This window comes from Zingiber officinale, chromosome 7A, assembly GCF_018446385.1.
Source record: "Zingiber officinale cultivar Zhangliang chromosome 7A, Zo_v1.1, whole genome shotgun sequence".
Taxonomy (NCBI): Eukaryota; Viridiplantae; Streptophyta; class Magnoliopsida; order Zingiberales; family Zingiberaceae; genus Zingiber; species Zingiber officinale.
Genome location: NC_055998.1, coordinates 105176049 through 105200397, shown reverse-complemented (window position 1 = coordinate 105200397; position 24349 = coordinate 105176049). Strand labels below are relative to the sequence as shown.

Below are 24349 nucleotides of genomic sequence, written 5' to 3'. Positions count from 1 at the left end.
CATGAGTTGTCACAGTCTTGAAATCAATCATCTTGAAGTCTAAGAATATACCGACGATGAATTTTTTCAATCTGACATCTTCTGTTTTGTAGTTCCTTTCAAGAGATTCTCATAACTCCTTTGCAGTGGTCATTGGAATATACACGTTGTATAATGTGTTATCCAAGCCATTGAGGATATAGTTTTGACATAAGAAGTCACTATGTCCCAGGCATCATATGTCGCCCTCTTTCCTTTATTAGTCTCGCCTTGAGATATAGAGGGGGCATCTTCACGTAAGAACCTCACAAGGTTCGACGTGGTTAGGTAAAACATCTTTCGTTGCCACCTCTTGAAATCTGTGCCTATAAACTTCTCCGATTTTTCGCCATGCACCGTTGGAACAGGAGCCGTCAATGATGAATCATCAAGATTGCACAAAGAGATTCATCTTAAAATTGTTGGTGTCTGGTGGTGGTGCAATCTAAGCGCGGGTAGAATGATGATATGGCACCGCTTTGGCGAAGTCGAGACTAAAGTTAAACTCTATTTCTATAAGACGAATTTATCCCGCACATGGTGCTCACAGAATACGACAATCGTCTGCTAAGATATAACGACTTTATCTTGCGATAGCAGCACTACAAATCACAAGACCTCCGAACCGAAAAAGCTTCTCAAACTCTCCAAATGCAAGTATAGAATGCAATGCTTGCTTTGAATTGGAATGAATTGAGTGAGTGAAATGATAAGAGAGGAGTCTTATTTATACTAAGTGAAAGGCTATAAGAACCTTTTGGTTCAATTAGATCTCAATCATCCAACTTGAATTGGATGGTTTAGATTGCATCCCTTCCTAAGAGATACAATGTCTCTTCATTTGGATGTCAATTAATGTGTTCCTATCTGAAAGCGGGAGATGGTGCACTGAGCATATGGTTGCAACGTTGACTGGGGCAAAGACCTCCGGATTGAATCAAAAACTATAGGTCGATGCGCTAAGCTCCCTGCACAAACTTAAACAAGCCAACAGAACGTCAGCGCCAATAACCAGGGAAGGGGTCCCTAGCGAAGGCTCTCCGACATTTAAGTCAATGTATTGCCCGAGTGGGAAGTAGAACAGTAGATGAATAGTAGAGCGTATGTGAACGTAATAAAGAGTTTTTTTTTTTTTTGCATACCTTGTCATCGTAGAGGACCCCTTCATATATCACTTCTATAACCTCTGCAATCATGAGATGACAGGAAATGTTAGGTGTCAGAAATTATCGAGTAAAAGAATATGTGCAGCCTGGAAGGCATATAATCACCATCCGAGGAATATTCCATTACCCGTGTGCACCCTTTCTATAACTAACATCATTAATGAGGCGATTGGAGGAATATGCTATAATAAAGTGTCGGATAACGGAAAGTGTAGAGTAACATTTGAGGAAGGTTCTATTGAATGCTCATGTTATAATGGAGGAATATTTTCTAACACATGATTGTTATTCTATGACAAACTGTTGTGATTCTCTGACAATGTTACCTCCTGAATATATTTCCGCCGGATGTTTAGCTAAACCAGTCATATATTAGCAGAGGATGATAAATGGAACCCTGAGTTCTGTAGGTTGATCAACCTTTTAGGACTGCCCTGATCTTTATATTATATGAGGTCGGAGATCTGATAATATAGTAAGGGAGGACCAAGTCTCCCAGGTCCAGGCGGTTCCATGACCGACCGACCATTTATAGGGATTCAGGGCTACTCGTTCCTGAAGAGCGGGATGTTGACCCTTGAAAGGCCCGACCAGAACTATCAACCAGCCAGATATCTTCTGAGATTTGCCTTGTATACTTTGTGAAGACCAAAATATGGAGCTAACCTTAGTCGATTTTATGCCCGGTCGCCCATATGTAGAAGGACGAGGGAACGAACAGCGAAAGCCCATATACTTGTCCTGCCATATATTTTTTGCCGAGAAGTGCGTAAGTTATGTTCTAAGTGGAAAGTTAGACTACTGAAACTTGGACAAATATATTCCACGGTCTTATGGCAAACCGGTATATTACTGAACGGACTTACCAAACTCAAACATCCCAAGGGTCAACCATCTATATGCCAAGTATTCTATTATCAGCACGACACACCAAGTTCCTTTGGCTCGGCCGATCTTAAGGACCGGTCGACCTTGTCTTGGGGACTTTTGCGATGAGCAAGCAGTCAAGCCCCTTGAAAGGCGGACCATTTGATTACCACCTCCCTAGGATTTTGACTTACCACCTTTTCTTGACTTGGACCACCACCTCACCTTGACTCTATCTTCTACGTTAGCCTAGGGTCCGCATTTAACACTTTATATCACAATGGTTGCGATTGAGTCATCCAAAGGGCACTTATTCCTTCTCAAATCGACGATCCAAATTTTTCCATCTTGATCCAACAATTTGGATTTAATTCTCATTCATATTATGTTTCCAACATAAAGCACCTCACACATTGGTTTATTCATGTTTTGATCTTTATATAGCTTTTTTCAACTTGTTTCTTCTAGATTTCCATGAGTACACAATCACATTTAAGAATTTCAGATATCAGGATTACTAGTCCCAATCATTAGTCTATGTTCAGCTAGAATGATGGTTGTCCAAAACTACCACATACCTGTTTTCCTTTAAACCAATCATGTTTGATGTCAAGCCCCGATTTCCTTTAAACGAATCATCTTTGATGTCAAGCGATGGTGTATTTACTAACTAACGCAATAGTAGAGTCTAAGTGTAATTTCATGCATACTAGAAATTAATTTATTTAGAATTTCGAATTTATAGTTGATTGTGATAATTATCCTAATTTAGGTGTCAAAGTTTTAAGTAAAGATTGGTAACCTTAAATTTGATAGAAAATTTTTTAATATGGTTAGAGTTTAATGGGTATCTTTTACAATGGCAGGAGTTCTTTTTATTTTTATTTGATAAGATTATTGTGTTTTTCAATTAATGGTAAGTCTTTCCTAGTTTAGTTGATATTGAATCTGTAAAAGTGGTGTCATTTTTATATAATATTCAAGCTTTGATTAATGAAATTTCCGCTTTAATAATGTCTTTGTGAGGTTTTATTTTCTCGTCAGATAGTTACCACTTAGCTTCATCAATTTTTGTCCTAATTTTTGTGGTTCATCAGTTCAATATTGGTGTTGCAATAATGAATATCAGAGTTGAAAGCTAGTTGTTCAATTTAGGAACTAGTTATCCTCATTCCCTAATTCCATCTCACAAGTCAAACTAGTCCTATACCTTCATGCCAATGTCATCACTTGGTTTTTAATATTATAAAACTCCTCTACCCCGATCTAATCGTTATCCTATGATTTCCTTTTCCTTTATCTTCCATTGGTCACCATCTCATCATCCTCTTTCAGATCCGTGATGTCATTATCCAAGGACCTCTTTTTTCCCGTGCCACTGGTGTTACGGGCAACATTGTCCCTCCACTCCTCACTCCAAACCAATGTTATCACCATACTCTCCAAAGCACCAAAATCATCTATCAACATCGCCTACCACTTGGTTCCCTTGTCATGCTGCCACAATCGCATCCAGATACAATGAGCACATAAAATGCACCTCTGCCTCAAAACTCAATGCCACTTCAAAGCTCGCCCCTTAAGGTGATACCAAACAACCTCCTCAGGAAGCATCTCTACACCATTACTCACCCTTCGATCAAGCCACATCATCAATATCTCCAACCACCCACGACAATCATAGTTCACCCACGAATTGACACCACTTTGTCCTCCTCCGAACTTCTTATGCATGCACCAAGCTGTGTTTGGAGACTCATCTAGCATTCACACCCTATCAACATCTGACGACTTCAGCAGCAAACTTGCAGCTTCTCAATGAACTGAGCCCGCTTCACATCTCCTATCAGTGAGAAGATGAACCAAATCTCAACTTAGGAACCAATTTAATTAGAACCAAAATTTTGCAATTTAGCCTACCTACTTTGTAATTTCACAAGTTAGTCCCTTACTGTGAAAAGAAAAAAAAAAAGACAGTGAGGAAAAAATAAAGAGAGAGAAGTTATAAATTGGGATAAAATCGAAGATTTGGATATGCTCCACAGAGATTAACCCCTTCACCCGTTGATGTTCCTGTCATGGCTACTTCAACATAGGAACATCTCACCATCATCTCAGTATAATTGCTTTATTTACTTGTACTTGTTTTTTATATTTTATTTAGCTTTACTTGCCTTAAAATGTCAATACTTAGAGGAAATGTAATAACTACCACAAAAGATACTTGAGATGTAGATTTTAGGAGTAGCATGCATTCTAATGATTCTAATGGTTATTATTCCTCATACACTCTTCAAATTCAGGAATAACATATACATGAAGTTACAATAACATTATCTGTAGGGAATAGTCGAATTAATTTTTAAAACATAATAATTGTTGTAAACCTAAGCTGAACTAAATATGTTGGAGTTTAAAAGGGGAAAATATCTATATATATATATGATGGGGGTAAGAATATAAATAATGCTATTTTGGGCTACATAAGAGAATAAAATTGGCGAGCTTCATAGTCTTATCATCCTCTTAGGGATTTTACACTCAAGCGTATACTTGAGCTAACTATTTGATAACAAAGTAACCTATAAAAGAAATAAGAACTTAAAGTAGTCTCTTAAGTGAATAAAAACGTGATTGAGAACATCTAGAGAAACTAACAAGTAACAACTTATACGGAAACAATAAAATGAAAACGGTGAAAGCTTTAACCCCTATTTACTTGGAAGGACGAAAATAAGAACTAGAGAATGTTTTCCACGAGGAAAATTTTTCAGCATTTATTTCGTGAGAAAGAATGGATCACTCATCCTTTCTGTTGCTTACCTATTATAAAATAATGGCAAACAGATTTAAGAATTCATTTCCAAATCATTTTCTAGAATTTTTTATTTGCCCAAATCAGACGGAACGAACATTTCCTTCCTCCATCACAATTTTTTTTATTTGCCCAAATCAAACAAAGTGACCTGTGTGGCCATAAACGATTCTACGGCGACCCTACGCGAGTGCCCTCTTTCCTTTTCTTTTTTTTCTCTTCCTTTTCCCTATGGAATTCTTTTCTTTTCCCTTCTTTTAGTTTTATATTCTCTTCCTTTTCCATAAGAATTTTTTCCCACCTTGGATTCCTTTCCTTCCTCAATTCACACCCCAAAGTAAACAAAACATAAGTCCAATGATGTGACTAGGGCTTTCATGCTCAAGAGGAACTTCGCCCATTTGCATGCTATGAGATATATTGGTCCAGACAAGGTTTAAAATTCAAAAAATATTAGAGTTTAGTTCTCTACCTGAACAATACAATTTCGGAATTGTATCATATCGTGCCAGTAAAAATTTAATATGTATTTAATTAAATTAAAAATAATAATATGATTAATTTTACATAGCATAAGTTGTATCTTTTATTTCATTGCAATTAAGTATTCCTTCGTAGTTATAATTTACTTTTTTTTATAATTATTTACTTACAATTATAATTGATTATTTCTTTAATTTACTAATAGTAGATTTATAATTATAATTTAATGACAATTACAACAACAACGAAACATTTATCCCACTAAGTAGGATCGGCTATATGGATCACCTGCATCATTAAGCTCGGCCCCTTACTATATCATCAATTATATTTAGGTCGGCTATATAACATTGGTTAGCATAATTGGTACCTACATGAGTGGTTGCTCCAATAGGTCTTGGCGTCAATTCTCAACAGGTGGAAAAAAATATCTAGTTGGATGTCTAACCTCCCCATGCAAAGGGTCAGTGCACTAGGGCAAATGTCTCCCATGATTTACCCCTTCTAGAAAGTATGGGGTCACCTTAAAGGGGTCGCTAAGTGACAGTTTCACCTTTTCTTCAACTATATTTAAATAAATTTTATCATATTTTATTATTGCTAACTATGTCTTCTTTAATCTCCGTCTTTCTCAATTAATGTGTATTTGTCACAGTCTCACATTGCCTAACTAATACATGTAAATATTATCTTAAATGTATCTTTCGTAGTTTCTCTCAATGAATACAACCTCAACATTTTCTCTAATGTTCTTATTTCTTATCGTATCCATCCTCATATGTCCGCACATCCACCTTAACATTCTCATCTCTATCTCTATGACTCTCATGTTTTGCTAGTGTGTTCGCTTTATACCCAACATTCAACTTCATATAATGTAGTAAATATAAGCTTCATTTTATAGAATTTCCCTTTAAGGTTTACCAGTATATGATCACAAAGAACATCATTTCAACATTTTGCTTGTATCTTATGAAAGCATCTCTATCAACCCCTCCGTCTTTTTACAAAAATGATCATAGATACTTGAAAGTTTTAATTACAAGCAACTTATCATCTCCTATCTTAATAATTATCTTATAACATCTATTACTACTAAACTTAAATTTTAAATATTGTCTTTACTAAGTCTAAAACCTTTAACTTCAGCATCTCCCACCAAGATTTAAGCTTAACATTTGACTCCTTAACGAGTCTCATCGGCCAAAATATTATTTCTACAAACAACATGTATCATGGTAATTTATCTTAGATGCGTCTAGTGAGTTTATTCATAACTAGTGTAAAACAATATGGCTTAGAGTTTATCCTTGATATAACCCTATTTTTATAGGAAACGCTTTAGTTAATTCACCTAGAGTCTTCACTCTTGTCATTATATCATGCATATCCTTAATTGTCTCAATGTACATTACACTAACACCTTTATTTTCTATAATTCTCCACATAATTTCTCTTAGGACTATTTTTCTATGTCAATGAATGTCATGTGTAAATCTTCCTTCTTTTCTCGACACTTTTCAATTAATTATTTAAGATGTATAACTTCTATTGTCGACCTTTCATATATAAATCCAAATTAATTTTTCAATCGCCTTAGTTTTCTTAATATTTTTCTATTATTTCATGGTATGACTCATTAACTTAAACCCTTGTAATTCACACAATTTTATATGTCTCCTTTATTATTATACAAGACTAAAGTACTTACTCTACTGATGAGTCATTTTCTTCATTTTTAATATCAAATTGAATAACTTTATAAGTCATTCAATACCCTGCTTCCCTAGACACTTCCATATTTCTATAAGAATATCATCTGATACAATTGCTTTTACATTTTTCATCTCATTTAATGCCTGTTTTACTTTTGAAATTTGAGTTCTCCGATAAAAATTTAAATGTCTATGCTCTCTCTGACCTACTTAAATTTCCTAAGTTAAATTGGACACCTAACCCTTCATTAAAAGTTAATGAAAATATCTCTTTCATCACTTCTTTATCTCCTCATCTTTCACTAGTATCCTATTAGATTGATCTTTAATGCATCTAATTTGGATAAGATTCCTCATTTCCTCTCGCTTTAGCTATTTTATAGATGTTCATTTCCCTTTTTTTTTTGTATCATGCTGTCGATTCAAGTGTTTGAAAGCTTTATTCTTAGTTTAACTCACTGTTTTCTTAGCCGCCTTCTTGTCTACTACATACTTTTTTTAAATTTTGTTTGTTCTTCCAAGTGTACGATGACTTATAGGTTGTTCTTTTTACCTTCAATTTCTTTAATTATTGTCTCATTCCACAACTAAGATTCTTTATTTGGTAGTGTATGTCCTCTTGACTCACCAAGTACGCTCTTGACCATTGTTTTTAAATTTGACGTCATCTTATCCTATGTTGTATTCGAGTCACCGTATATTTCTTATACTTGTGCTTGTATCCTCTCCTTAAATATACTCACCGAGTACACTTTTGGTCACTTGATCCTAAGAGTCATGCACACTTCTACTAATATTATACTGTGCGCAACTAACATCACTAATCTATGTTAGATAATTAAGTTTTCTCCAGAGATACTTTACGATCTTTACAAATTTTTCTATCCTTCTTCCTAGTCATAAAAATAAAAATTAATTTACGACTTATGGTTTCCACTTTTGAAAGTAATCGGGTGTTATTCTCTCTTTTTTAAATCATATTATTTATTATATGTATATGCTATCATGAAATCAAATATGGTTTTTTCTTTTTCATTTCTTATTCTAAAATCATAGCCTCTATTGCACACTATCATATTCTTCTTTTCTTACTTTTACATGCTCAATTAGATCTCTTATTAAAATTATATTGTTTATACTACCACATCTAGATCTTCTCAAAATATATATTTAATGTCTTAATCTAATCCTACATGAAGTGCATATATACTAATTATATTAATAGATACTTTTGTTATTACTATTTTATGAGTTATAATCCTATCTCCCTTCCTAACTACTACTACTACTACTTCGTTCTTTAACAAACTATACATCTACAACAATTCCTACTTCATTTCTCATTTTATTCTTTCCTCCATATTATAACTTAAAATTTGAGTTCTTTATTATCTTTGCCTTCTCTCCTACTCATTTTGTCCCTTGAAAATATAAAATATTAATTCTTTTTCTATTATTTATTACTTTCATTGCTTTGCTAATAAGTGTTCCTCTATTCCATATTCCACGTCTAATTCAATTGGTATTCTTATAATATTTCTTCCTAACTAACATATGGTGTGAGAATTATTGCATATTTAACAATATATCTAAGTTCTCATGCAAATATAGCGGAGCAGGCCTTACCAAAACGTTGCAATCACACCCCGCAACACATTCTTTCATTATCACAATAGTTTGATGAATTCATATATAATATTTGCTTAAGTTTTAACGTTGGCTTACAATCTAAAACAACCCTCCTTTATCCGAGCTTGGGACCAATCATGATAGAGTATTCGCCTGGGGCGAAGTTTAATTTTAATGACAATTACAAGGAAATATTTATTATGAGATATAAGTGAATAATTGCATGTAAATAATTTATAGATATTTACTTGTTAATATAATTATTTGTTTAATTTATTCATAAGTAGAACTATTTAGTTATAAATCATAACAATAATAAATTAAATTATTATTTACTGATATAAAAATAATAATTATTTACCTATAAAATATAGCATTAATTAAATAATTTGATATTTACTAATATATAAATATATTATTTATTTATAACAGTAATAAATTAAATTGATATATGATTTATAAAATGTAAATTAGTGTTATGATTTATGCAAACAATCTTGTGAGCCCTGACACTGAAGCCCATTTGCAATCCATAACTTGCAAATTCACAATACGAATGTCAGAGTCAATATCGGCAACAATGGCCTCCAAATTTGTGGCAAATTACAACCAAATCCATGTGCATGCCCACTTGAGTTCTCCTACAAGATTATCTAGCTGATTCATCCACAAGTCGATCAGAAAAATGTTAGTGCAGCGGAGCCGACAAAAGGGGGTGAATTGCTTGCAAACTAAAATAAACCTCTTCTCATTCTTTTGATTTGATTAGCAGCACAATAATAATAAATAGAATAATAAAACTAAACAAAAAGTAAGAGGACAATCTATTTACTTGGTTACAAACTAGGTGGTTGTTAATCCAAAGCGTTGAAGAAAGCTCCACTAGAAAAACTCCTTTGTTGAAGGCGGAGTAGCCTCTTATAGACGTTTACAGCTCACAAAATGACTAGGAAGTGAATACACGACTTATAGTTCAGTTGTTATTTATTTCCCAACTCCAGAGATCATTTTATAGCTCCTAGAAAATCTTATCTGAGGGTCGAAGGCGTCTTCAAGAGGGTTTAAGGCGCCTTCAATCGGTTAAGTTTTATCCGTGCGAAGATAAAACTTTATCTTCGCTAACGGCTATCGAAAGGCGCCTTCAAGGACTGGAAGGCGCCTTCGTACTGTTCATCGAAGGTGCCTTCCAAGCCTTTGAAGACGCCTTCAGCACTGTTCACAGAAGGCGCCTTCAAATCCTTTGAGGGCACCTCAGCACTGTTCATCCGGAAATTGTTAACTTCCCTTGTTAATCATTTTTCGCTTCGTTCGCTTGGATGATGCTCCGGCCATCCGAAATTGAGCTCACCCGAACCCAACTCCGGTCTTCTCCTCGAGCAGCCTTTCTCCCCGGCTTCTCGTCCCTCAAACCGTCATGTGTGTCCTTCTCGTCTGCTACTGTACTCTTCCGCGCACTTTGTCCTTCGGATGCACCAAGCCCGTCGGCTCCCTTACTGTGTTATCCTTGTCGCTAACTGCGTCTTCCGCTCGACTTCTTGTGTTCCTAAGCTCCTGCACACTTAGACACAAGGATCAAACACAACAGGAGCTAACTGAACTTGGTTAACCACATCAAAACTACCCGGATACTTTAAAAAAAACCTTCTTCAGTTGAAATAACCCTGAAACTACAAGGTATCTTTGTGAAACTCTTGACACTTTATGACACATGATAAACTCTTGACACTTTAGATGATAGAATGAGTACTAAATGATTTGTGTTTTTATGCGAGACACAACTTTTACTTGGATGTCAAAGAAACAACCTATTGTCTCACTTTCTACTTGTATGTACATGGTTGCAACTTCTTGTGTTTGCCATGCTATTTGGCTCATAAATGTATTGAAGGAGCTAAGTTTATCACAAGAAGAGGCAACTAAGATTTGAGTTGATAACAAGTATGTAATATAACTAGCAAAGAATTCAGTCTTCCATAATAGAAACAAGCACATTGATGCACATAATCACTATACCAAAGAGTGCATCATAAAAAAGGAGGTGCACGTGGAATACATAAAGTCTCAAGATCAAATTACCGATATCTTTACCAAGTCGCTCAAATTTGAAGACTTTATCAAAATGCGAAGTTGCTTGGAGTAACAAAATCAAGTTTAAGAGGAGATATTGAAATTAAACTTGATTTTGGACTATTAGGCTAAAATGAATTGGATTAAACAAGTAAGCTCTTGATCTAGAATAACTATGATCTAGAATAGAGTAGCATATTTTAGAATGTTCCAGAGAATTATCTATAGTAGTAGATTATAATGGAATAGTTTAGAGAGTTCTAAATAGGATTTAATAGCCATTAGATTGAACATGTGTTGACATAATCTTAACCATTGGTTAGGAGGTGTAACTAGTATAAATAGGGGTGAACTTTCATTTTATAGCCAAGCCAAGATTTCAATACAAGTTCAAGTTCTCTTGTTCCCTCTTCCATCTAAGTGCAATTCCTCTTCCACAAGATTTTCATTCAACATATTGTGGAGATGCATACAGTAATGTTTTCTCATTCGTTGGAAAGCATTAAGGTGACCAAAAAAGAAGAGAATAAGTCGAGGTTTAATTTCTTAAGTATCAAAAGGAGAAACAAAATACACCAATACCTCACTTATAGTAAGGGGCAACCAATAATGAAAAAACTACATTGAACAAAGTGGATGGCGCAATTGTTCCCTTCGCTTAGAAATGATGACCTAATAAAAGTGCCCTTTGGAGTGGTTTTCCGTGGAAAAGGAGAATGATGTAAAGTAGGAAGAAGCTTAGGAATTTAATTCTTAATAGTTTTAGACTTCGTAAAAATGGAGAAGGATAGCTTTTATTTGGGAATTATCTTTATTTAGGAAAACTTGGATTCCTTTTGCTACAAATGAGAGATGCTCCTAGGAGATTGTGCCAATATTTGATCCTTGCTTGTGCCAATGGTTTTTCTCATAATGTTGTTAAGTTCGTCTTTGACAACTTCTCAATTTTGCATTTATATTCCCAAAAGTTGAGTTTTCATAGTTTGCTCCTTGTGAAATGAGAGAAATGGTATATCATATCCATATACATTTTTGCCAATATAATGCCTCTTGAATTGTGCCAAAAAAGGCACCCAATGTTACTATCCCCGGTGCCTTTTCTCTGGATCATAAAAAAACATTTAATTGAATCACAAGATTAGACTTCCAAACAGCCATCAAATTATTTGACCCCCTCTAAAGAATGTTCTACATGATATTAATTAGAACTTAGACTCACATATTAAAATTTGTTCATGCTACCGCGAAATACCAAACAAAGTCAATACAATCATAATGAAATAGGAATGCAAGATATCCATTTAACAAATGATAAATCTATTAAAACTTTCATTGGTACATGTCGCTTAGTAATTACTTGAGCCTCAAAAACTTGTTAGCCTAGAAAACAACTACCTTATCTACTTCTTCCCACCACATTGCCAATTCTAGTGAGATACACGAGCAACACATGTCGACACCAAGAATAAAACTGTATTAAGTAATGATTATTGATGGTGGTGGTGGTGATGATGATTTAAGAAGACTTTTCATCGAATGAGAACTCTTTTTAACTTCTAGCATTGTCATCCATCTTATAACTTATTATTTACTAAACGGTAGTCTGGTGCACGAAGCTCCCACGAATATAGTCTCAGGGAGAGGTCTATTGTACATATCCTTACCCTGCAAATGAGACTGTTTGAGACTATAACTCGTGACCTCTAGGTCACACGGCAACACTTTACCATTGGCCCTCCTTCAAAACTTATTATTTACTATAAACAAGTCAGGTCGTCAATTTGAGTTGTGCCCGCCAGATAGGCACATCCCATCAAATAATTTGAGCGGATTGGGTTATTAACCCATTTAAAGGTAGGTTCAAGTGGGTCGACCCGCCTAGGCCCGCAATCTGTGTGGATCGGCCTGCGTTGGGCTTGGGTTGGCCCACGAGTTGAGGAAATGCTGATAGCTCATGCACCTTGAACTATCCTTGAGGTTGATGTGCGTAGATTATATACTCTTTTATGCATGTTTTTACGCACATTTACATACTTTGAGCATGCTTGATCTATGCGTTTTTATACTTCCAGCTTTCCTTTTAGCATATTTACTCTTTTGGCTCGGAGATCTGCTTTTTGTGCATTTTCTGTACACAGGAATCGAAATTGGTGAAGATTAAGTGTCCTTGAGCAAGCTTGGAAGTAATTGAAGGGAGAAAGAGCATCGGGCCGAGTACCATACATGGTCGTGTGGTCCTAACAAGAAGGGAAGAGGACATGGCCGTGTGAATCCCACACGGCCGTGTCTTGATTTGAAGAAATCAGAGCAAAAGCCCTACATGACCGTGTAGATCTACATGGCCGTGTGGAGTTTCCGGAGGCCAAGCAGATGGTGGCCATGTGCACCACACGGCCGTGTGGATTTTCCAGAGACCAAGCAGATGGCGGCCGTGTGCACCACACGGCCGTGTGCACCACACGGCCGTGTAGCATTTCCAGAGAGCAGGAGGGTCTTGGTGCAACATTGGCAGGGAGGGAACTGGACATGGCCGTGTGGATCTCACACGGCCGTGTCGTGGGGCCGTGTGGCGCCCGATTTCCTCCTCTATTTAAACCTTCCTTCATGAATTGAAGGGGATCTCTCCCCTTTGGGAGAAGGCAAGATTTGGTGGTTTCCTCCCATTCTTGGGAGCATTCCTGGGCGATTCTAAGGGAGATCTTGACGATTTCGACTCGGGAGCGAGGATTGGATCCGAAGACGAGGCTTCTTCGTAGATAAGTTTTCTCTTTCCCCCTCTTCTTGGTTTCTTGGATTGGGGATTTAAGAAATGCTTGTAATCTTTATTTCTTCGGGTTTTCTTCCTCGATTCATGGAGTAGATCTTGTATTCTAGGATTAAGGGAGTATTTGTATGATGGATTGATGTAATTTCTTATGGATTTGCCATTTTCTTGTTTCAATGACATTGTCTTGCTTGTATCAATTAGATCTTGAATGATTAATGGTGATTTGTGCTTAATTCTCATTCTTGATTGATTGTTTGGATTTCTTGTGGACTTTGTAGAGATAAACTCTCACTCGATCATCCGAGGGATCCACGTGACAGGTGCAAGCCCGTGTAAGGACGTTTGAGAGATAATCTTGAAGAGGAAATAGGAATATTCAAGAGAGTAGGATGGATTTTGTGATTAGTTTCTTGTATCTTGATAGATTAATAAGTTGTGGGCTTCTATGTTGATATCCGAGGAAGGCATAGTAATAGGTGCGCTTCTGTGTAAGGACAACGTAGGTTCACATCTAATTGATCATATTTAGATACATTTCTCAGTCCTTAGCCGGTTATCTATTGCAAGAGAGAACCGGCAACTTTCTACAAGTGTTTGACAATTGAGGGAAAAGAATTGGTGAACCATTTACATTCAAGAAATCTTACAAAGAAACCGAAACTCCTAGAATCTCCCTTTATCATAACCCAAAACACTAAACTCTTGTTTGTTGATCTTTAATATTAGATTTGTTTACCCTTACTTTGCATTTGAAACGATTGGATAGTTGTTTAGCTAATTCGCATTGAGACATTTCTAGTGCTTATTCCAGTCCCTGTGGATACGATAATCTTTTATATTACTTGCGACATTTCCGTACACTTGCGGATCCGTTGCCGAGGACTGCGCTATAACATTAGGAATTATCAATTGAGTTAGACTAAACATAACTTTTCTTTCTTTCTTTACATTTTCATAGTTGTAACTTTAGAATTCTGTTTCTATAAGTTTTTCTTTTCTTGAATAACATTCTTGACAATTCTTTTTGTTGCAATTCTAATTCTAATTCTAACTTTACATTCTTGATTTCTAGCACTCTAATCTAACTTTTCTCTGTTTTCTCTTTTGATCTAGTTTCTTTCTTCTTTTCTTTTGTAAACATATCTTGCAATCTTTAGCATATGAATTATTCTAGACATTTTTCTTTTTCCTTTTATCTTTTCTTTCTTGTTTTCATTATGCACTTTCTTTCATGCAATTTAAATTCTGCATTTTCTTTCTTGTTTTTCATTATGCATTTTATTTCTTGTCTTTAATTCTGCATTTTTAGTTTTGATTGTAATTTTTTTTTAGATATCTAGAGCACTAACATGTCAAGCAGGGCTTCAAGAGAATTTTTCACACCCATGAGCGTAAGATCTTCCATTGATGAATATTATGGTTCAGAAGATGATCAATTTGAGTTTCTTTGTGGAGTGTGTGGTAGCACATCTCATCCAGCTGCTATTTGCCATTTTTTTCAAAAGACTGCTATAACTCCGGAACTTCAGTGTTTGGTTCAACCTCGATATCAAGATACATATGAGCAAGTTCCTGATACTTATGGCTATGACTGGGAAGATCATCAAATTCAATACCTTCAACCCCAGCTAATTTCAGAGCAGAGTGAGCAGTCATTATTCCAGCAGCAGATCTCTGACCCTCCTCAACATTATAATCACTTTTGGATGAATCAACAAAATTTGGACTACAACTACATACAAAATGTTGAGTATACTTCCCAAGTAAATCAGGGTTTGTCAAAATTTCAGGATGATTCTTCATTAGATGGGCCACATCGTTCACAATTTGATGAGCCAATTGTTTGGGAGGACTCCCAAAACTCAAATACTCTTGCTCCCAATCAGATGAAGACCACAACACAAGATTCTGAAGAGCTAATGGTACAACGGGGAATCTTAGCTTTACGACTACTACTACAAAATTCCAATAAAGTTGTTGATTCCTCTATTGATGATATTGATGTTAGTGGACTCTTCACTACTTATGATGATGATGTGATGGATAAAAGTGTAGGGACATGTACTATGGAGGATATGTCCCAAGGATCACCTCCTTTGGTCACACAACCAATTGATACTATGGAATGTGTAAGAATAGAATTGGTTGATGATAATTGTGTAGGGACTTATGCAATGGAAGCAAAGTGCCAAGAATCACCATTTTCAGAAGCACCACCATTTGAGTCTGAGCTAGAGACACTATATAATTTTGAAGAAGTCACATCCCATTGTTTAGAACTTTCAGGTACATCTCAACAATGCAAGGTTAGTATTCTTAGTGATCTTTTAGAAAATTTCATAGATGTACCTATAATTGATTTTGTTGGATGTGATTCATTTTTTGATACATACTCAATTCATACTAATATGGTTCTGGTTCCTTCTTATATAACATGCTTGTGGGAGGTTTGTTTTTCTTTTTGGTGTGAAGGTTTTCAAGAAGCCAATAATTGGAAGCTCATACTGAACCGTCTTCGACCACCTGAAAGAACTTTAAAGAAGACGAAGATGGAGAGGGCGATACATCACTTTTTAACTCCAATATTGAAAGCTCCCTCCATAATAAGAGCCCTTGGTAGGAGGGTTCTAAAATATCTTACCCCTCCAAGAGCAAGATTTAGATGAATCTAATGAGTTTGGTCGAGCTAAAGACCTTAAACAAGCGCTTCTTGGGAGGCAACCCAAGGGTTCTTTTAGTTAGTTTTGATTTGGATCTAAATTTCTTTTAGTTTGATGCATTCTTTTGATTTTGTTTTCAGGTTAGGTGCAAAACGGAGCTCGGTCGTGTGCTATACACGGCCAGGCAAAAGTTGCAGAGAAGGGAAGTGCTTAGGCCGTGTCATCCAGACACGGCCGTGTAGCATCTTCCGAGGAGAAAAGGATCTTGGCCGTGTCTCAAACACGGTCGTGTAAAGAATCCCGAGAGGAAAGATGGAGAGGCCGTGTCCCAGACACGGCCGTGCGAGGAATCCAGAGAAGGAAGAGGGGGAGGCCGTGTGGATCTACACGGCCCGTGTAAAGAATCCCGAGAGGAAAGATGGGGAGGCCGTGTAGATCTACACGGCCCGTGTAGGAGAACTATTAAAGTCTTTCTTTTACCTCACACGGGCAGATCTTGGCCGTGTTCCGCACACCCCCAACTCTCCAAAACATCTTTCTCTCTCCCAATCTCTTAAAAACTCCTCTCTAACCTCTCAAGATCTCTTAGATCCGGATTCTCCTCTTCACTTTTCATCCTCCTAACCTAAGATCCTTGCTCTTTGAAGTTTTGTTCTTTGAGTTTCATTCTTCCAACCCTAGATAACTTTTCCCCTATCTAAACTCATCAAGATGTCCAACATTTTGAAGAAACTTCGCAAAAGAGGTGGTGGATCCAGTGGGGACAAAGAGGAGGAGCCATCAAAGGATAAGGGAAAACAACCAGTGAAGGGCAAAGGCAAAAGGACTTCACGCAACGAAGGTAATGACAATGAATTCAATATCGTGTTTAGAAATGATGATCAAGTAACTAGATTTGCAATTCTTGTCAATAGAAAGATAGTGTGTACTAGATATATGGACCCAACTGTTCTTGATATGCTTGGAATTAGGGAAGATGTAGATTTGATGATTGGTTTTTTAGATTGGGGTGATATTATGTACACACATTTGCCTACATATCCTCGTCTTGTTTTGGAATTTTTAAGTTCATTGGATGTCCATTTTACTAATGAAGATGATTATTTTGGAAAAATCTCATTCAGACTAATGAATCAAGAATTTCTATGGACATTTAGTGACTTTAATTCTTGTTTTGGAATAACCATCGGTAGCCCTCGTAGGTTTGATCCAAGGTTTAATTGGAATCATTTTTGGAATGCAATAACTGGGTTAGGTCAACCTTATGAGCCTTCAAGAGTTAAGGCCTCCAATATGCAAAACCCCATCTTTAGGTATCTACATAGAGTCATGAGTAAAACTATTTTTGGTAGGGGAGAGAGTGATGGGGTGGTTAAAAAGATAGAGCTTTATGCTTTATGGGCTATGCTTTATAAGGTTGAATTTGATTCTGGTTTTCATTTTGTTCAAACCTTATTAAGATCTGCTAGGGCATCATTGGGATCAATTGTTTTTGGTGGTTTGATTACCCGAATAGCTTATAATTTAAATCTTGATGTTGATGGGTTGGAAATAATTCATGGTAATGACATGATTGACATTGATGCATGTCTTGCTATGAAAATGATCGTTCGGGATGAGAATGGTTTCGCGTTTCCTAGGAGGAGTGGTTCTCCTTTACCCCTTCCTTTTCCTGAACGAACTACTATTCGTAACCCAGCTAATTAGGTAATTTCTGAGTTGGATTTTGAGGATAACCCTTCTATACCTGGAGACACTGAGCCACATCATGAGCCCCCGTCATTTGGACACCCGCAGCCTTCTAGTTTTATGGAGCCTGCTAGGCATTCTTTTGCATATGGCACGGGATCTTCTAGGTTTGATTTTTCAGATTTTCGTGCGTCTCTAGAGTCACTTCATGAGAAGCAAGATGCCCAACGAAAAATGTTGGAGGGTCGCTTCTCTTTATCTGATGATCAGTTTAGGGAGGTACAAAATCATCTTCAGTTTACGAGGAATTTTTAAGGTCAAGTGGCTGAGTTTGTGCAGGATTATGATACTGATCAGGCTAGGATGAGAGATTTTATGCAGAGCATGACACTTACTAGCCAACAAGTAGATGTTTTATATGAGTATCATAGATCTTTGGGTGAGATTCCAGGTTTTCCTAGTTTTCCTATTGGCCAACCACGTCGTAGACCCCCTTTTCCTCGTCCACCTCCACCTCCTCCACCATATTGATTTCATCAGGACGATGAAAAGTTTAAGTCTGGGGGGGGGTGTCATGTATTGTTTAGTTTGGTTTTCAGTTTTTAGTTTTTGTTAGTTTTTCATATTGGTTCTTATTTTCATTGCTTGTTGCTTTATTTTGCTTGTTTTTGAAATAATCATGGCAAAAAAAATTTTGAGAACATCAAATCTTCACTTATATGCTTTCTTGGATTCAAATGAAATGTTAGCACGATTATTGTCTTGATTCATGATGTTTGAATGATGCTAGTAGTAAACTTTGTGTAGTTCTTTTTTCTATCTTGGGAAGCATTAATAAGCTAAGAATCTTATGGTGATGAGTTTTAGTTTTGGTTCGACCTTAAGGATTTTATCATCACTACACTTGTGCTTGATGCTTGAATAGTTGATGTCATTGAAATAGTCATGATTCATCTTGTTTGCTTAGTACTTGGTTTCCATGGTGATTTCTCAACTTTCATTTTGGTTACTGGATGAGGCTCAAATCATTAAAGCTCATTTGGAAAAATCAAAATATCCCAACATGTGTGCTAAAAGTACATTTGTGAATAAGTTTTGCACAATGCAAACACTTATAAAAAAAAAAAAAAAAGGATTAAAAAAATAGTTGTCATGAGTGGAATCTAGCAAGTCACCCTTTTGAGACCGAGTTAGGTTACTGGGGAAATGACTGCTTAGCTTCTCTTGAGATTGAGCACACCTTTGAGACCTTGGGTTAGTTGAGAAATATGAACCAAGTGAATGGTGAGTAAGTGTCTATCACTGGTTACTTGTCTTTCACTGGAAACATTAGGAATTCAAATTTGATGACGACTTGACTAGGACATGGATTGAAACTTGAAGGGTGTTGAGTTACTTTTACACTGTGCACAAGATTCTTATGCTTGAACCATACTTTACTTGTTTCCATGATCATGCTTGTTATGAAACTTTTTGATAGAATTAGGAAAGTGCACTAGGTTTTATGAATGTGTTGTAGAACATATGAATTTAGACTGCAGCATTTTGCTTGAGGACAAGCAAAGGTTTAAGTCTGGGGGTGTGATGTGCGTAGATTATATACTCTTTTATGCATGTTTTTACGCACATTTACATACTTTGAGCATGCTTGATCTATGCGTTTTTATACTTCCAGCTTTCCTTTTAGCATATTTACTCTTTTGGTTCGGAGATCTGCATTTTTCTGTACACAGGAGTCGAAATTGGTGAAGATTAAGTGTCCTTGAGCAAGCTTGGAAGTAATTGAAGGGAGAAAGAGCATCGGGTCGTGTACCATACATGGCCGTGTGGTCCTAACAGGAAGGGAAGAGGACATGGCCGTGTGAATCCCACACAGCCGTGTCTTGATTTGAAGAAATCAGCCCCTACGGGCGTGTAGATCTACATGGCCGTGGAGTTCCTGAGGCGCGGATGGTGGCCGTATGCACCACAGTGTGGATTTTCCAGAGACCAGCAGGTGGCGGCCGTGTGCACCACACGGCCGTGTAGCATTTCCAGAGAGCAGGAGGGCCTTGGCCGTGTGCCCCACACGACCGTCCAGCATCGGCAGGGACGGATCTGGACATGGCCGTGTGGATCTCACACGGCCGTGTCGAGGGGCCGTGTGGCGCCCGATTCCCTCCTCTATTTAAACCTTCCTTCATGAATTGAAAGGGGATCTCTCCCCCTTTTGGGAGAAGGCAAGATTTGGTGGTTTCCTCCCATTCTTGGGAGCATTCCTGGGCGATTCTAAGGGAGATCTTGACGATTTCGACTCGGGAGCGAGGATTGGATCCGAAGACGAGGCTTCTTCGTAGATAAGTTTTCTCTTTCCCCCTCTTCTTGGTTTCTTGGATTGGGGATTTAAGAAATGCTTGTAATCTTTATTTCTTCGGGTTTTCTTCCTCGATTCATGGAGTAGATCTTGTGTTCTAGGATTAAGGGAGTATTTGTATGATGGATTGATGTAATTTCTTATGGATTTGCCATTTTCTTGTTTCAATGACATTGTCTTGCTTGTATCAATTAGATCTTGAATGATTAATGGTGATTTGTGCTTAATTCTCATTCTTGATTGATTGTTTGGATTTCTTGTGGACTTTGTAAAGATAAACTCTCACTCGATCATCCGAGGGATCCACGTGACAGGTGAGGACGTTTGAGAGATAATCTTGAAGAGGAAATAGGAAAATTCAAGAGAGTAGGATGGATTTTGTGATTAGTTTCTTGTATCTTGATAGATTAATAAGTTGTGGGCTTCTATGTTGATATCCGAGGAAGGCATAATAATAGGTGCGCTTCTGTGTAAGGACAACGTAGGTTCACATCTAATTGATCATATTTAGATACATTTCTCAGTCCTTAGCCGGTTATCTATTGCAAGAGAGAACCGACAACTTTCTACAAGTGTTTGACAATTGAGGGAAAAGAATTGGTGAACCATTTACATTCAAGAAATCTTACAAAGAAACCGAAACTCCTAGAATCTCCCTTTATCATAACCCAAAACACTAAACTCTTGTTTGTTGATCTTTAATATTAGATTTGTTTACCCTTACTTTGCATTTGAAACGATTGGATAGTTGTTTAGCTAATTCGCATTGAGACATTTCTAGTGCTTATTCCAGTCCCTGTGGATACGATAATCTTTTATATTACTTGCGACATTTCCGTACACTTGCGGATCGTAACAGAGGTCCCTTGGCACTTCTCTCATGTTCATCAAAGCTAAGAGCACACTTAATGCTCTTTTGCAGTGTAATGATGCAATTGGGGCTACTAGATTGGTTTATAAATGGTAAGCTTTCTTAACTTGCTTTGACAGATTTTTATGAGTAATAGATGTTAAATTCATTTTGCTTCATGAAAAATCTCTTCACTGGATGAGCAACCCGTGGCCAATCTAAGCCCGCCGCAAACTTTTTTATTTTATTTTATTTTGTAGTGGGTCCGTGGGTTGGCCCGTCTAACTCACAATCCGCCTTGAGTTGAGTTGGGGATTTCCCAACCCTCCAAGATAATAGGTCGGCCCGCCGAGCCAAATGGTCGACCCACCATGTGTCAGTCCGCCCCACCACGAGTCAATCCGTCTAACAGCTCTATAAACAAGAAATACAGCTTACCAATTTTATTGCATTGTTCATATATTTACTATATGAATAATTACATTGAGCTACTTGATATTAGAATGATAAAAGTCAACATATATGATAATTATAAAAGCCACAAATATTTATCTTTTGTTAAATTAAAAATATAACAATCCTACATTTTACGTACAACCCAAACCTATGAACTCATCATTGTTCCCAAGCACCATCCTAGTCCTCACAATCTTAACTGCAATAAAAAATAACTATGCACTCTGTAGTTCGGCATTTTGCTCGAGATCCAAGATTGAGTTTTTGAATCTTCTGAACAAATGCAAGCTCTCCAACTACAAAGATCAGTAACATGGACCAAGATAGTTGATATAAATATATGTTACCATGGGCCTGCATAGTCATTAGAAATATGTGGTATGGAGAGAGTAGGCAGATCAAGGAGATGGTAAAGAAGCAATAAGTGGAATTTGAAGAATAATCAACCTGTTTACTTTAAGTGATGAACGTGCCATTATAGATTGTAACCAAATAAGTCAGAAAATCCTTTTGCCAAGTCCTAATCTAACTTCAAGCAACATTTGGAATTCAATGTCGCAATTTGAACTCAAAAAACTTATCATCAACAAACCCATTTCACAGTTTTAAGCATTCATTTAAAAAAAAAAACATTACTAAGATCCTTATTAGTAAGATGATGGTGGTATGAGTATTAATTGTACTAATCATTTAAAATCTGAGTATCACCTCAAACTAGATCTAGAACTACAAGCACAGTAAAGCAGGAAAGTGAAGAATCAAATAGGTAAATCACAATACCATGCAAATGATCTTCTAGTGATCCAAGTGGCATGAACTCATAGACAAGTAACCGTTGATCTCCATCAGCACAATAACCAATTAGATTGACAAGATTGGGATGATGCAAAAGACTAAGCATAAGGACTTCAACCAGGAACTCTCTGTTCCCTTGTAGACCATTTCTGTCAAGTTGCTTTACAGCAACAACCTGAAAAGTTCTAAGTCAGCTTTATGTTCAATATACAGATTCATGCATGGCTTGTTCCTTTAATGCTTCAAGAATAACTTACGCATGCAAAATATATCAAACTTTACATCAAAATAATACTAACCTGTCCATTTTCTAACCTTCCTTTATATACACGACCAAAACCCCCCTCACCCAAAAGGCAATCTTGTCTAAAGTTCTTAGTAGCGGCAGCAAGTTCACGAAAAGTGAATGTCTGTGCTGCAATATTCCCAGCATTGCCTTCCTTTGGTATTGTTGTTTCCTTTCTAGAGTTTGAATCTGTCCTCGACTTTGATTTATCTATTACAATAAGCAAAATGAAATAAATAGTAAATAATTTAATCGTCAAACCCAAGCAAAATCAACAATTTAATCTCGAATAACATAACTTATTTTCCAAAAGGCAAGGAGAAAATATCTCATTAAGCTCGATAGAATAAAGTATTATTGATTCGAAATTAATTATTGGGTGCATTCTACAAATATACAAGCACCATAAATTTTAAAGTTAAACTCAGAGTGTTGTTTCTAAAGATTAACCAATTCGTAGTGAAATCTAGTCATTTCTTTGTAGACTAGATATCCTTTTACTTCAGAAGGAGTGATCCATGAGCATGTCAAGGAAAAAAAATGGCCATGAGAGATATTAGCTTTTTCTCCAAATCATGTGTAATGCCTAGCACAAACCAACGAATGTCCAACGCATTCAACATTTTTCCAGATGAATGTTCAAACGACAGCCCAACACAAATCATCAAGAGAGTCCACAGATCCAACCAAAGAACGATCCAAACTAAACGGACGATCAATCACAAAAATTTAAAAAAAAAAAAACCAAGAAAACGCATCAGATCCATAAGTCCGACAAGCAACCATCTTTTTCTCCAAAAAAGAAAATCCCAGTTTTCTCACTCAAAATGCCGTGATGAGACGGAGGGGCGGCAGAAGACTCCTTACTATCTCCTCCACCTTTCCCGAGGCTCTTCTTCTTCAGGCCCTCCTTCCGTGATCCAAAACATAGGAAACAATCCATCAGAAACCACCGGACCAGGATAAAGTCACCCCTCCGAAACCCCAAAATTTGCGGATGCGCCGACAGCTCCGCCCCGATTCCACCCGACTGCGACCGAGCGGCTCGAAATATCGGCGGTGGATCAGATCAGCGGCCTGCGACAGGTGGAGAGAAAGATCAGGGGAAGGGAGGCGGAAAAGGGGGCAGAGCCAAACGGAGAGAATCCCGAGCTGAAATTAAATCAGCGAGAAGAGCTCAGCAGCCTGTGAGGCAGTAAACTTGTCAGGTCGCCACTTAATATACTGGGGGGCGAAAAGGAAACTACTTTGTTGAATTGATTCTACCCAATCTATACCCGTAAAAAGAAAAGAAACAATTCAAATAACACCTTGCGTGGCATAGCGGTATCGCTTTGGGTACCCCTTAAGAGGTGTTAATGGGAAGAGAAACTATTACTAGCTCTTTTGTAGTCAACAGCCACAGCAGAAGTTGTGGCCGTAGATTTAGCTAATCGTACGACGCGTGAATATTGAAGCGGTAATATTCGAGGCCGCGGATGATAGAGATAGCTAATGGGTACGTGGGTTAAGATGGGGAATGGAGTATATGTTTGAAGGAAATTTAAGCCATAAAATATATCTAAGTAGCCTTAAAATTTTTGGGAAAAAAAAAACTTACATTTTTTTTATTTATCCGACTCAATCGGAATGTGACCTGACCGATTCGATAAAGCACAAATGGATTTGGTGGACGATCTTACGTCATAAATAATTCAAACTATTCAAGGATAAGGCGTCCTTAGTAAGATTCG

The 24349-nt window shown here is 37.0% G+C and overlaps 1 protein-coding gene across 2 annotated transcripts in view; it reads right to left on the bottom strand.

Moving 5' to 3' along the window:
• LOC122001943 (receptor-like cytoplasmic kinase 185) overlaps nucleotides 1-23804 on the bottom strand; it is a 31103-nt gene extending 7299 nt beyond the window's left edge. Inside the window, exons 1-3 of one of the 2 annotated variants that reach the window (XM_042556935.1) lie at nucleotides 23439-23804; nucleotides 22630-22826; nucleotides 22316-22505 (exon numbers count right to left, since the gene is read on the bottom strand). In XM_042556935.1, coding sequence (XP_042412869.1) covers nucleotides 22316-22505; nucleotides 22630-22826; nucleotides 23439-23559 — 508 coding nt within the window. In that variant the 5' untranslated portion in view covers nucleotides 23560-23804. The remainder of the gene's footprint in view (nucleotides 1-22315; nucleotides 22506-22629; nucleotides 22827-23438) is intronic. The other variant, XM_042556936.1, reaches the window with a different exon arrangement.
• Between the last annotated feature and the right edge of the window lie 545 nt (nucleotides 23805-24349).